The 13,456-nt window shown below is 45.3% G+C and overlaps 1 protein-coding gene across 2 annotated transcripts; it reads left to right on the forward strand.

Annotated features, from left to right (window-relative positions):
- Positions 1-267: 267 nt before the first annotated feature.
- Positions 268-12,249, forward strand: GLOD5 (glyoxalase domain containing 5). 2 transcript variants are annotated; one of them, XM_050775738.1, is made up of 5 exons: positions 268-414; positions 537-605; positions 4,556-4,693; positions 9,532-9,687; positions 11,909-12,249. In XM_050775738.1, the coding sequence occupies exons 1-5, from the start codon at positions 352-354 to the stop codon at positions 12,032-12,034; spliced, it is 552 nt and encodes a 183-aa protein (XP_050631695.1). In that variant the 5' UTR covers positions 268-351; the 3' UTR covers positions 12,035-12,249. The 2 variants fall into 2 exon arrangements, with proteins under 2 accessions (XP_050631695.1, XP_050631696.1); XM_050775739.1 differs by lacking the exon at positions 537-605.
- Positions 12,250-13,456: the final 1,207 nt, after the last annotated feature.

The following is a 13,456-nucleotide window of genomic DNA, read 5'->3' on the forward strand; positions in this document are numbered from 1 at the left end:
TAATGTTTTGTATTTTTAGTAAAGATAGGGTTTCACCATGTTGTCCAGGCTGGTCTTGAACTCCTGACCTCAGGTGATCCACCTGCTTTGGCCTCCCAAAGTGCTGGGATTACAGGTGTGAGCCACTGCACCCAGCCTTCAATGTTAACAAGAAGTAATCCCTTACACATCCACTTTAAGCTTTTAATTTCGAGGCCCTGAGTTTAATGTCAAAGTCCTTCCATTTGCACCACCTACCTGTGTCACCTCCCACAGTCCTCAGCCTGTGCCCTCCCATTCCTGCCCCTTGATCTCCAGGTGCTGAGCCAGAGGGTTGTCGGGAGGCCCCCGGACAAAGACACCTACCCTGCCATGCTGCGCCATCTGCCCTCCAGGCTGCCAGTCAAGATGTGGGGCAGGATTTTGGAGAAACAGGTGAACAAAGTGGCCGCTGGGGTTCTGGGGCAAGGGTGTTGACACTGAAGCTAGTCTAGTAACCTGTTTCCCTTCTCTGCCGGCTTCCATTTCCTGTCCTCCTCTCTCCCTTTCTCTTTCAGAGACAAGCAGAGGGCAGCAGAGGCCCATGGAAAGGCCCGGCTCTAAGCCACGGAGGGCCCTGTGCTCAGGTGTGCAGGGCTGGGCCAGGGCTGAGGGCTGGCTCCTCCCCCAGTTTACCAGGGACAGGTGGAGAGATACAAAGGTGACTCACGCAGGGTGTCCCTGAAGCTGTCATGATTAAGGCTATGTGGAGAGAGGCTAAGAAACACAGCGCTGACCTTGAGCTTTAGGAGAGGAATTCAGAGGCCCCTGGCAACCTGAAGGGGACCTTGAAGAGGACCCTGTAGGAAGACAGAACCATTCCCTGTGGAGGAGGCCAAAGGAGGAAGGACATGGTGTTCCGGGTACTCTGACTATAGGGATTTTATAGGTTGTGGTGAGAAATGAAATGGATTACATTTTTGTAGAGTGTGTAAAACAGGGCTTGAAGAGGACCCTGTAGGAAGACAGAACCATTCCCTGTGGAGGAGGCCAAAGGAGGAAGGACATGGTGTTCCGGGTACTCTGACTATAGGGATTTTATAGGTTGTGGTGAGAAATGAAATGGATTACATTTTTGTAGAGTGTGTAAAACAGGGCTTGGCACACAGTAAGCCTTGTGTGATTACTATGCTTTTTTTTTTTTTTTTTTTTTTTTTTTTTGAGACCGAGGTTTGCTCTTGCTGCCCAGGGTGGAGTGCAGCAGTGTGATCTCAGGTCACTGCAACCTCTGCCTCCCAGGTTCGAGCGATTCTTCTGCCTCAGCCTCCCTAATAGGGGATTACAGGCGCACACCACCATGCCCACCTAATTTTTGTATTTTTAAGAGAGACAGGATTTCACCATGTAGGCCAGGCTCAAACTCCTGACCTCATGTAATCCACCCACCTCAGCCTCCCAAAGTGCTAGGATTACAGGTGTGAGCCACTGCACTCAGTCCTTTCTGTGATGACTATGTCTTGATCATCATTTTATAAAGCAGGCTTTGTAACTTCACCTCCAAGACCCCGCAGGATCCAGACCCTGCCTTGTCCTCCCACTCATCTCTTACTCACTCTTGGGTTCTGAGCCACGCTGGCCTTCCTGTTCTTGAAGAGAGCCATCCCTGCTCATCCTTGAATTTGCAAGGATGGAGCTCCGAGTCCACAAAGCAGGATCTGGGGAGTGAATCTGAGCTGGCAGGGAACTGAATAATGGGAGGAATAGGTGGAGTTTATTTCCAATAGACTATCAAAATGATACGGATGTGGCCAAAGCAGTGCTTAGGGAAAATCTATAGTTCTAAATGCATAGATCAGAAAAGTAGAAAAGTTGAAAATCAATGACCTGAGCTTCCCTATCAAGAAACTGGGAAAAGAATGGCAAATGGAACCTAAGACAGTAGAAGGAAAGAAATTATAACAGCAGAAACTGGTGAAATAGAAAACAAACATACAATAAAGCCAACAATGTCAAAAGTTGATTCTTTGAACAGAATAATAAAATATTAGCAATGTCTATTTTATCTTGAGAAATTAAGAGAAAATATATAGATTGCCAATTATCAGGAAAGTAAATAGGGTATTGTGACAGATTCTATAGATGTTAGAAGGTTAATAAGGGCTGGGTGCAGTGGCTCATGCCTGTAATCCCAACACTCTGGGAGGCTGAGGAGGGAGGATCGCTTGAGCCCAAGAGTTCAAGACCAGCCTCAGAAACACAGTGAGCCCTCACCTCTACAAAAAAATGAAAAAAGAAAACAAAAAATAGTTGGGCATGGTGGCCCACACCTGTAATCCCAGCTACTAGGGAGGCTGAAGTAGGAGGATTGCTTGAGTCCAGGAGGTTGAGGCTGCAGTGAGCTGTGATCATGCCACTGTACTCCAGGCTGGGCAACAAAGCAAGACCCTGTCTCAAAAAGGGAATTAAAAAAGAAAGTTAATAAAATTTTTTTCAACATATGACTTTATTTTCAATGGAGCCAAAATGTTGGTCATTTTCTCTTTCTACAGTTCCTATGTCCATGTGGATCTTTTGTATCCACTGGGAGAGCAGAACTCAGCAACTTCGCTAATGCCTCCTCCGCTCAGGAAAATAGAATGGTACAGGATTTTTTTTTAGCTGGAGCTCAGTGAAATCAATTGTTTAAAATGGGCTGGTTTCAATGGAACTAAACGCAGTGGAATAGAAAATAATAAAATAGCAAAGGGTAGAATGGAATCCAATTGAATCGAATAGAACAGAATAGAAATTAGTCAGACTTTGTGCCAAGCACTGTCCCTAGTTGTTCCAGTAGATATTTATTTATTGAACAAATATGATTGAACCAGTTGTTTGGGAAAGAGTGGGGAACAAAACAAACAGAAGCCCCTGCTCTTATGAAGCTTACATTCTAGTCAGGGAGACAGGCATTACCATCTGCAAAGGCCCTGAAATGAAAGGTACAAGGGTGGTCCTTATGAGGAACAGGAAAAAGGACAGTGTAGATTGGAGTTCAAGAGCAATGGATGAGACTGTAGAGATAGGGGGTCATTGTAACTGAGTCTAGATTTTAAGAAGATAACTACACATCATCATCATCAATCCTTTTATAGCACTTGATATGTATCGGGCATTATTCTATGCCCTTAAAAACAGTACTTTTTAAAAACTCTCACAATACTCCTATATGTATAAAATCATGCTCATTTTATAGAAGGGGAAACCAAGGCACAGAGAAATTAGAGAAATTATTTAAATGTCAGTCTGGCTCCAGAATCTTTTATTTTTATTTATTTATTTATTTATTTTTTGAGACATGGTCTTGCTCTGTCACCCAGGAGTCTGGTTGCGTGATCATAGATCATTGCAATCTCTGGTCCCAGGCTCAAGTGATTCTCCCACCTCAGGCCCCCAAGTAACCGGAACTACACGTGAGCGTCCCCCAACCTAGCTAATTTTTGTATTTTTTTGTAGATACAGGGTCTCACTGTGTTGCCCAGGCTGATCTCAAACTCCTGGGTTCTAGGGATCTGCCTGCCTCAGCCTCCCAAAGTGCTGAGATTCCAGGCGCCACCGCCAGAATCTATTCTTTTAAGCATTATACTCCATTGCTTATAGTGCCAGACCACAGGTGCTTTATAATCCTGTAGCAGAGATACTGTAAATACACAAATTACTAAATAATTCAAGTCAAGAGAAAGATCTGATGGGAAGTGTGCTGACAGCGGGAAAGTGGAAGGGGTGGTAGTAGTCCTCCCTCTGGGTGTCAAGGTGGATCTGTAAACACGCATGCCCAGAAACCTTCATTTCTTCTGAGATGCCCCCTTCTTGTCCTGTTCTCTGTGACTGAAGCTGCAGAATGAGAAAGCAGGGGGCTGGGTAAAATTGGCCAATTCACAGAACTGGGCCTCCTCTGTGTCTTGTCACTTCTTGGAAAAGAGATGAATTCTATTTAGGGGAAAACAGGGAGGGCATTGTCTTGGTCTCCACTCCACTAATCTTCACTTCTGGAAGAGGAGAAAGGGAACAAGAAGGCCAGGTGCAGTGGCTCACCCCTGTAATCCCAGCACTCTGGGAGGCCAAGGCAGGCAGATCACTTCAGGTCAGGAGTTTGAGACCAGCCTGATCAAAATGGTGAAACCCTGTCTCTACTAAAAATACAAAAATTAGCTGGGCATGGTGGCGCACACCTGTAGTCCCAGCTACTCAGGAGGCTGAGGCAGGAGAATCGCTTGAAGCCAGGAGGCGGAGGTTGCAGTGAGCTGAGATTGTGCCACTGCACTCCAGCCTGGGCAACAGAGTGAGACTCTGTCTCAAAAAAAAAAAAAAAAAAAAGGAAAAAAAGAAAAGAAAGGGAACAAGAAAACAGTGGAGAGTGGTCATGGCAGACAGGTGGGCTCTCGTGAATCCACACATGGGCAGTAAGACTCTACCAATAAGTATTCTCTCAGGCCTTTCCCCTTGAAAGAGGGTGAGGAGGAAGCAGAGTAATTGGGGAGGTAGGGGGAGGTAAGGAGAAGAAAACACGGGCATGACAAGTGGCAATGTGGTCTCCTCTGACTTTTTTTTCTTTTTTTAGTCGTGGAGGGACAGCAGTCAGACCCCTCCCCCATGTCTTATCCGTAGACTTGACCACATCGTGATGACGGTGAAGAGCATCAAAGACACCACCAAGTTTTATTCCAAGATCCTGGGCATGGAGGTCGTGACTTTTAAGGTAACCACTTTCCCAAATGCCAAAATTCAGGTGGGCTAAAATTTGTTGATAACACTTTAACATATAACTTAACTCTAAAAGGAAAACCACGGGAAATCTGAGAGAAAATACAAAGAGATCAATAGAGGAGATTCCAGATTGAATATATGGGCTTCCAGAGAGACAATGGAGAAAAAGGAGAGGAGGAAATTATCATAGAAACAATACAAGAGAACTCTGCAGTCGCCACATGAAAAAGGTTAACCAAGTATCCAGCATGTTGACACTTAAATGGATCCTTATGAAATTATAGAACATCAAACTGAAAAAGTAGATGCTAAGAGCTTTCATAGAGATTAAAAAGTAGATTATCTACAAAGGAAAAAAAAAACAAACAAATATCAGATTTTCCAAGAGACCAGAGACCAAAAGATAAAAGGACACCTTCAAGACTCTGAGGGGAAAATTTTCCACCTAGAATTCTATGTCCAACCAAACTATTAACCAAAGGTAAATGTAGGGGCCAGTAATCCCAGCACATTGGGAGGCCGAGGTGGGTGGATCACTTCAGGTCAGGAGTTTGAGACCAGCCTGACCAACATAGCAAAACCTCGTCTCTACTAAAAATACAAAAATTTGCCATGCATGCTGGTGCACGCCTGTAATCCCAGCTACTTGGGAGGCTGAGGCATGAGAATTGCTTGAGCCTGGGAGGCAGAGGTTGCAGTGAGCCGAGATTGCACCACAGCACTATCTAGTCTGAGTGACAGAGCAAGACTGTATCAAAAACAAACAAACAAACAAAAAGGTAAATGTAGAATAAAAGCATTTTTAGTCATGCGAAGTCTTAGAAAATTTCCCACTCGCTTTGAAAATTACTTAAGGGTATGCTATATCAAAATGGGGGACTGGTCGGGCACGGTGGCTCACGCCTGTAATCCCAGCATTCTGGGAGGCAGAGGTTGCAGTGAGCCGAGATTGCACCACTGCACTCCAGCCTGGGTGACAAAGCAAGACTCCATTTCAAAAAAAAAAGATGACTAATCTCAGAATATGGAAGTCAGGCCACAACAGATCCCAAGAGGAGGATCCCAGAAAGGCACTTAGAGAACAATCAGTCCAGTTTGGTACAGGTGTAAGAAAGACCCCAGGAAAGACAGATCCAAGGGAAAAAAGAGGTTTCCAGAGATTGAACTATCCTTGAGAATTTGGAACAACTTCAAAAAAGGCAAATGCAAAGAAAGCAAAAAATGCCTAAGATGTGCTTCAGTAAGTGAATGGCTGTATCAACTGTGGCACATCCAGACAATGAAATATTATTCAGTGATAAAAATAAATGGATTATCTGCCAGGTGCGGTGGCTCACGCCTGTAATCCCAATACTTTGGGAGGCTGAGGCGGGTGGACCACCTGAGTCAGGAGTTTGAGACCAGCCTGGCCAACATGGTGAAACCCCATCTCCACTAAAAATACAAAAATTAGCCAGGCATGGTGGCGGGTGCCTGTAATCCCAGCTACTCAGGAGGCTGAGGCAGGAGAATCACTTGAACCCAGGAGGCGGAGGTTGCAGTGAGCCAAGATTGCGCCATTGCACTCCAGCCTGGGTGACAGAGCAAAACTCTGTCTCAAATAGATAAATTAATTAAATAAAATAAATGGACTATCAATCCATGAAAAGACATGGAGGAAACTTAAGCGCCTATTACTAAGTAAAAGAAGTGGGGGAGGCTGTGCATATGTGGGGGCAAGGTGTATATATCCCTATACCTTCTGTTCACTTTTGCTGTGGACCTAAAACCGCTCTAAAACAATTAAGTACACATGAACACCTCCCCCCACCGACACACACACACATATAACTTAAATAGAAAGGGCTCGAGGAATCACAAACAGGAGAAGAAAAATTTTTTTAGACATGGTCTCGCTCTGTTGCCCAGGCTGGACTGCAGTGTTGCGATCATGGCTCACCACAGCCTGAACCTCCTGGACTCAGGTGCTTCTCTTGCCTCACCCTCCTGAGTAGCTAAGACTGTAGGCACGTGCCACCACATCTGGCCAATTTTTTCTATTTGGGTAAAAATGTTAAATCTAACATGGAACCTTATGCAGAAATGTAGTATTATGCAACATCAGACTCGATGTGTACACAGCAACATGAATGGGTCTTGAAAAGAACGTGCTGAGTGAAAAATGAAGAAACAATCAGGTCTACAGCATGCTACCCTTTACAATACACACACATAAAACAGTAACACACTTTTTACAGCAATTTATGAAAACCCAAGGATACACATCAAACACATTATAATGGTTGCTTAAGGTAGAGATGGGAATGGAGAATGAAGAGAAAAAGATAAATAAAACAAGACATAGTCCTTGCGTGGGCCAATGGTGACAATGAGGTATATGATGCCTCAACCTCTGTACTTGGACACAATGGAGTGAAATTTCAGAACATTAGGATTAAGAAAAATCCTAAAGCTGCAGTAGTGGAAGATGGATGTATCACCAACCAAATAATAGAAAATGCAGATGAACATCAGACTTCTTAACAGCAACACCATATTTGGGGAAGACAATGAAGCAACATATTTAAAAGGCTATGGGAAAATAAGCTGCAACCTACAATTGTACACTGAGCCAAACTATCTTCAAGTCCAAAAGTGAAATAAAATCGGCCAGACGTGGTGGCTCACACCTGTAATCCCAACACTTTGAGAGGCTGAGATGGGTGGATCACTTGAAGTCAGGAGTTCAAGACCAGCCTGGACAACATGCTGAAACCCTATCTCTACTAAAACTACAAAAATTACCCAAGCATGGTGGCTTGCGCCTGTAGTCCCAGCTACTCGGGAGGCTGAGGCAGGAGAATCGCTTGAACTCAGGAGGCAGAGGTTGCAGTGAGCCAAGATCTCACCATTGCACTCCAGCCAGGGTAACAGAGCGAGACTCTGTCTCAAAAAAAAAAAAAAAAAAGAAAAGTGAAATAAAGTCATTTTCTGATTGAATGGATGTGGTATCATTCATAGTGATATAAAAGAGATAGAAAAAGAAAAAAAAATGGCACATGTTGAGAGGTCCAGGAGAGGGAGGAGCCATGAAGAACATGGCAGGGCTGTGAGTTAGTCTGTAGTTGATCTACAAAAATAAACTTGCAGCCAGGCGTGGTGGCTCATGCCTGCAATCCCAACACTTTGAGAGGATGAGGCAGGAGGATCGCTTGAGCTCAGGAGTTGGAGTCCAGCCTGGGCAACATACTGAGACTATTGTCTCCACAAAAAAAAAAAAAAAAAAAAAAAAAGTTTTATAATTAGCCAGGCATGGTGGTGCGCACCTGTAATCCCAGCTACTCAGGAGGCTGAGGCAGGATTGCTTGAGGCCAGGAAGTCAAGGCTGCAGTGAGCCATGATTGCACCATTGCATTCCAGCCTGGGTGACAGAACGAGACTCTGTCTCTTAAAAAAATTAAATAAATAAAATAAACATGCAAGTGGGTTGTTTAAAGATTGTAAAGGAGCTAAAAGAGAAACTAAAAATGATAATCAAATTGTGTTGGAAGAGGTAGTAATGTGAATGAGCTAAATTCTCATTTATCATAGCAGGGAGATGATAGGAAATATCTCAAGTTGCTAAATCAAGAAATAGTGATGCGGCTGGGCACACTGGCTCACACCTGTAATGCCAGCACTTTGGGAGGTTGAGGTGGGGATCACTTGAGCCAGGAGTTCGAGACCAGCCTGGGCAACATGGGGAGACCCGGTCTCTACAAAAAATAAAAAAATTAGCCAGGCATGGTGGGGTGTGCCTGTGGTCCCTGCTACTCAGAGGCTGAGGCTGCAGGATTACTTGAGCCTGGGAGGTTGAGGCTGCAGTGAGCCATGATCACTGCCCTGAAGCCTGGGCAACAGAGCAAGATCCTGTCTCAAAAAAAAAAAAAAGACCAGCCACAGTGGCTCACGCCTGTAATCTCAGTACTTTGGGAGGCCGAGGTGGGCAGATCACCTAAGGTCAGGAGTTCGAGACCAGCCTGGCCAACATAGAAAACCCCATCTCTACTAAAAATATAATAATTAGCTGGACATGGTGGCGTGCGTCTGTAGTCCCAACTACTCCGAAGGCTGAGGCACAAGAATCACCTGAACCAGGAATGTGGAGGTTGCGGTGAGCCAAAATTGTGCCACTGCACTCCAGCCTGGGCAACAGAACAAGACTCTGTCTCAAAAAATAATAATAAATAAATAAATAAACAGTGGTGCATCCGTTAGGGACTTTGGAGGCACATAGGAGAAAACTCAACTAACTAACTGTGGGTTAAACAAGACAGAGTTTTCTTTTCCTCTCACTGAACAATCAGTCCAGAGGTAGTCAGGTCATGGGCAGTGGCTGGGAAGCAAGAGGAAGTGAATGGGCAATAAGAGCCAGCACAGTGGGGTAGGGAGGTTCCCGGAAGCCCCACCCACACCTCTGCCCGCATCTCATTACCCAGTCCAGCTAACGTGGCCTCCGGACGTGCTGGGAAATGTAGGTTTTTTAAGTTGGGCACACAGTTGACCCCACTGAAATTTCTGTTGTTTATAAGAAATAAAGGGGAAATGTATACTCGGTAGGCAAATTGCTATCTCTGCCTTGGGTGGTATAAGCACTATTTGGAGATACGGAAATAATTTCAGGGAGAAATGAACTCGTACACTTGCCTCTAGGGAATGAGACTTGGGTGGGGCAAAAGGTTGTTGTGTAGTAGCCCCATTCTAGTTTTTATTTTTTTAAAACCTTGTTGGGATGGGTGGAAAGGCTTCATCTCACACTCACCTTGGAGGTTTAATTCTAGGCTGTTGTCTCTGCCCTTCCCCGCCAAGTAGGAAGACCGGAAAGCACTGTGTTTTGGAGACCAGAAATTTAACCTCCACGAGGTGGGAAAGGAATTTGAACCCAAAGCCGCTCACCCGGTTCCTGGCTCCCTGGACATATGTCTGATAACAGAGGTGCCTTTGGAGGAAATGATCCAGCACCTCAAGGTGAGTGGGACTTCTCTTCTTTTTGCAAAAGCTGCTGCAAACACAGTGAAAACAGAAGCATGACCCAGAGAGGTAACGAGTTTTACCACAACCAGATAATGTCTGCACACAGTTATGTACTCACTATTTTGACTGATATAATTTTTTCATGTAAATAAATGTATTTAAAAAGGAAACTAAGCATCCCCATTGTAAAACAAACCACCAAGAAACAAAAAAACCTACATTTATACACTTAAATCCTTTTTTTTTTTTTTTTAGATTGTCTTGCTCTGTCGCCCAGGCTGGAGTGCAGTGGCGTGATCTCAGGGTCACTGCAACCTGTACCTCCCAGGTTCAAAGTGATTCTCCTGTCTTAGCCTCCCAAGTCGCTGGTACTACAGGCGCGTGCCACCACACCTGGCTAATTTTTGTAGTTTTAGTAGAGACGGGGTTTCACCATGTTGGCCAGGATGGTCTCAAACTCCTGACCTCAAGTGCTCCACCCACCTTGGCCTCCCAAAGTGCTGGCATTACAGGCATCAGCCACGTGCCCAGCCCTAAATACATTTATATAAAAAGAAAATGTTCATCTAAGTACATCAAAAACCCATTATGTCTTGGCATAAAGGAAAAGTAACTGTAAAAACCAACAGCTATAAAAGCATAACAATGTCATTAGATTCTAGCCACTTCCATTCCCTGTACTCCCTGGCCCTGACATTACAAAGGGAGATATAGCAGGTGGTTAAAGAGATACTAAGAACTTGTTAGCATCCACCTTCTTTGTATAACAAGAAGGACTGAAAGAAGATTGAAGAGGGAATAATTTCTGATTTGCTGTTATTTAATCCAGTGTCTCTGTAATACTTAAAATGATGCCATCTAGAAGAGGCATTGGCTGGGCATGGTCACTCACGCCTGTAATCCCAGCACTTTGGGAGGCTGAGGTGGGAGGATCATTTGGGCCAGGAGTTCCAGACCAACCTGGGCAACATAGTGAGATCCCATCTCCACAAAAAATAAAAAAATTAGCCAGGTGTGGTAATGCATGCCCGTAATCCTAGCTACTTAAGAGGGTGAAGTGGGAGGATCACTTGAGCCCAGGAAGTTGAGGCTGCAGTGAGCTATGATCACGCCACTGCACTCCAGCCTGGGTGATACAGCAAGACCCTGTCTCTAAAAAATTAAAATAAGGCCAGGAGCACAGTGGCTCGTGCCTGTAATCCCAGTGCTTTAGGAGGCCAAGGAGGGAGGATCACTTGAACCCAGGAATTTGAGACCAGCCTGGGTAACATGGTAAGACCCTGTGTCTACATAAAATACAAAAAAAATTAGCCGGACGTGGCAGTGTGTGCCTATAGTCTCAGCTACTTGGGTGGCTAAAAGGTAGGAGGATTGTTTGAGCCCGGGTGGAGGCTGTAGTGAGCTGTGATTGCACCACTGCATACTAGTCAGGGTGACAGAGCAAGGCCCCGCCTCTACAATAAATAAAGGGATATTAGTTTCCCTTTTGCAGAACACAGATTGAGGTCTTATATATATTCTGTGCAAATAACCTACACGCCTTCTTTGGGAAGTGTCAGTGAAAAAGACTGGTTTGGAAGGAAAATGGGTGAAGCATAGGGGTTCAGAGTATGGTCGTTGACCCAGACTGCCTGGGTTCGAATTCTGGTTCTGCCACTTACTAGATAATACTAGGCACTATTATCCTTCCCATTTTACAGATGAGGAGACCAAGGTACAGGGTAGTTAGGTACTGTGCCCAAGGCCATCTAGCTGATAAGTGGCTGGAACAGAGTGATGGGGGGAGGATGATAGGAGATGAGGTCAGAAAGATACAGTGGTGTTCTAAGGTCTTCTGGGCCACTATAAGGAATTGAATTTTACAGACTGGGTGCAATGGCTCATGCCTGTAATTCCAGCACTTTAGGCGGGCAGATCACTTGAGGTCAGGAGTTCGCGACCAGCCTGGGCAGCATAGCAAGACCTCATCTCTATGAAAAATAGCTGGGCATGGAGGCATGCGCCTGTAACCGCAGCTACTCAGGAGGCTGAGGTGGGAGAATTGCTTAAGCCCGGGAGGCAGCAGAGGTTGCAGTGAGCTGAGATCTCACCACTGCACTCCAGCCTGGGCAACAGAGTGAGACTCTGTCTCAAAAAAAAAAAAAAAAAAAAAAAAAATTAAATTTTGGTCTCACACACTTTGATGAATGACTTTTGTCTTTTCTTCCCACCTCAGGCTTGTGATGTCCCTATTGAGGAGGGGCCAGTCCCCAGAACAGGGGCAAAAGGGCCTATTATGTCCATCTACTTCCGAGACCCCGACAGAAATCTGATTGAGGTGTCAAACTACATCTCCTCGTGATGGAGGCACATTCTGTCCTCCTCCTCCATTCTGTCCCCCTCGATGTCGCCCTCTCCTTTCCTTCCTGCAAACCCCCACCCAGGCCCAGAGACCTCTGAGGACTAAGGACTTAAGCACTTCACACATCCTGCTCAGGGGGGACCCAAGACAGGTTTGGGACCAAACCTACATGTCTGTATGTCATCCAAGCTGGCCTAATAAATGCATAACCTCTCTACGAATACGGGATCTTCATTATTGTATTGGAACCATGCATGGGTGTTTATGTAAGGTGTGAGATCTCTGAGCTATTCGGTCGGAGGCCTATAACAGGGTATGACACCTCTGAGCACGGAATCTAGGATCATCCCCTTGGGATTCAAGGCTCCTGACAGATTTCTCCTTGTCAGTGACGCCATCATCTTCATCCTTTCCTAACTCGCCTCACTCCTCCAGTTGCTGCCTGCTGTTTCCTCCATTCCTGGGCCTCGCAGAATCCCAGGATCTCTCATTCCCATCAGACCTTCCAGGACCAGCATCAGGCGATACTACCTCTTCCCGGAGAGCCTTCTCTAGTCTCACTCTCAGGGTATTTAGCACTTTCTACCTTTGGATCTAGTAGATCGAAGAGTTCAAGACCAGCCTGGGCAACATAGTGAAACCCTCCCCTCCACAAAATAAATAAATAAATAAATAAACCAAATCATCTCAATTGAAGCATAGCTCATGGCAGGGTAGGCGGGACAAGGTCAAATTTCCTGTTTCTGTGCCCCTCCATCATTCAGTCAACTAAAAATGTATGTTAAGCACCTACTGTGTGCCAGGCACTGTTCCAGGCACTGGAGAGACAGCATTGAGCAAAAGAGATAAGCATACCTCTGTTTGTGGAATTGCCATTCTAGTGGGAGAGATAGAAAATAAATAAAACTAAATAGGTAAAATATTAAGTATGTTACAGGTTGATAAATGGTTTGGAGAAAAAGAAAACACGGAAAAGAGGGAATGCAGATAAAAACTGTTGGGGCAGGTTGGACACAGTGGCCCATCCCTGTAATCCCAGCACTTCGTGGGGCCAAGGCAGGCGGATCACTGAGGTCAGGCGTTCGAGACCAGCCTGACCAACATGGCAAAACCCCGTGTCTACTAAAAATACAAAAATTAGCCGGGCGTGGTGGCCTATGTCTGTAGTCCCAGCTACTCGGGAGGCTGAGGCACCAGAATTGCTTAAACCCAAAGGCAGAGGTTGCATGAGCCGAGATCGCGCCACTGCACTCCTTCCTGGGTGACAGAGCGAGACTCTGACTTGAAAAAAAAGAAATTGCTGGGGCAGCTTCTGATGTCTAATGAGGTGGTCCCGGAAAGTGTGACTGAGAAGGGTCTTGAGCACAGATCTGAAGAGATGAGTAAGCCACACAGCTAGCCAGTGGAGGAAGGGCACACCAG

This window comes from Macaca thibetana, chromosome X (genome assembly GCF_024542745.1).
Source record: "Macaca thibetana thibetana isolate TM-01 chromosome X, ASM2454274v1, whole genome shotgun sequence".
Lineage (NCBI taxonomy): Eukaryota > Metazoa > Chordata > Mammalia > Primates > Cercopithecidae > Macaca > Macaca thibetana.

What these genes read in the sequence shown, in the direction of transcription:
- GLOD5 (XM_050775738.1), top strand. Translation starts at nt 352, where the DNA reads ATGCTGCGCCATCTGCCCTCCAGGCTGCCAGTCAAGATGTGGGGCAGG. An exon ending in GCAGGATTTTGGAGAAACAG is followed by an intron (nt 415 to 536) that starts GTGAACAAAGTG and finishes TTTCTCTTTCAG; the next exon opens with AGACAAGCAGAGGGCAGCAG. An exon ending in AAATGATCCAGCACCTCAAG is followed by an intron (nt 9,688 to 11,908) that starts GTGAGTGGGACT and finishes TTCCCACCTCAG; the next exon opens with GCTTGTGATGTCCCTATTGA.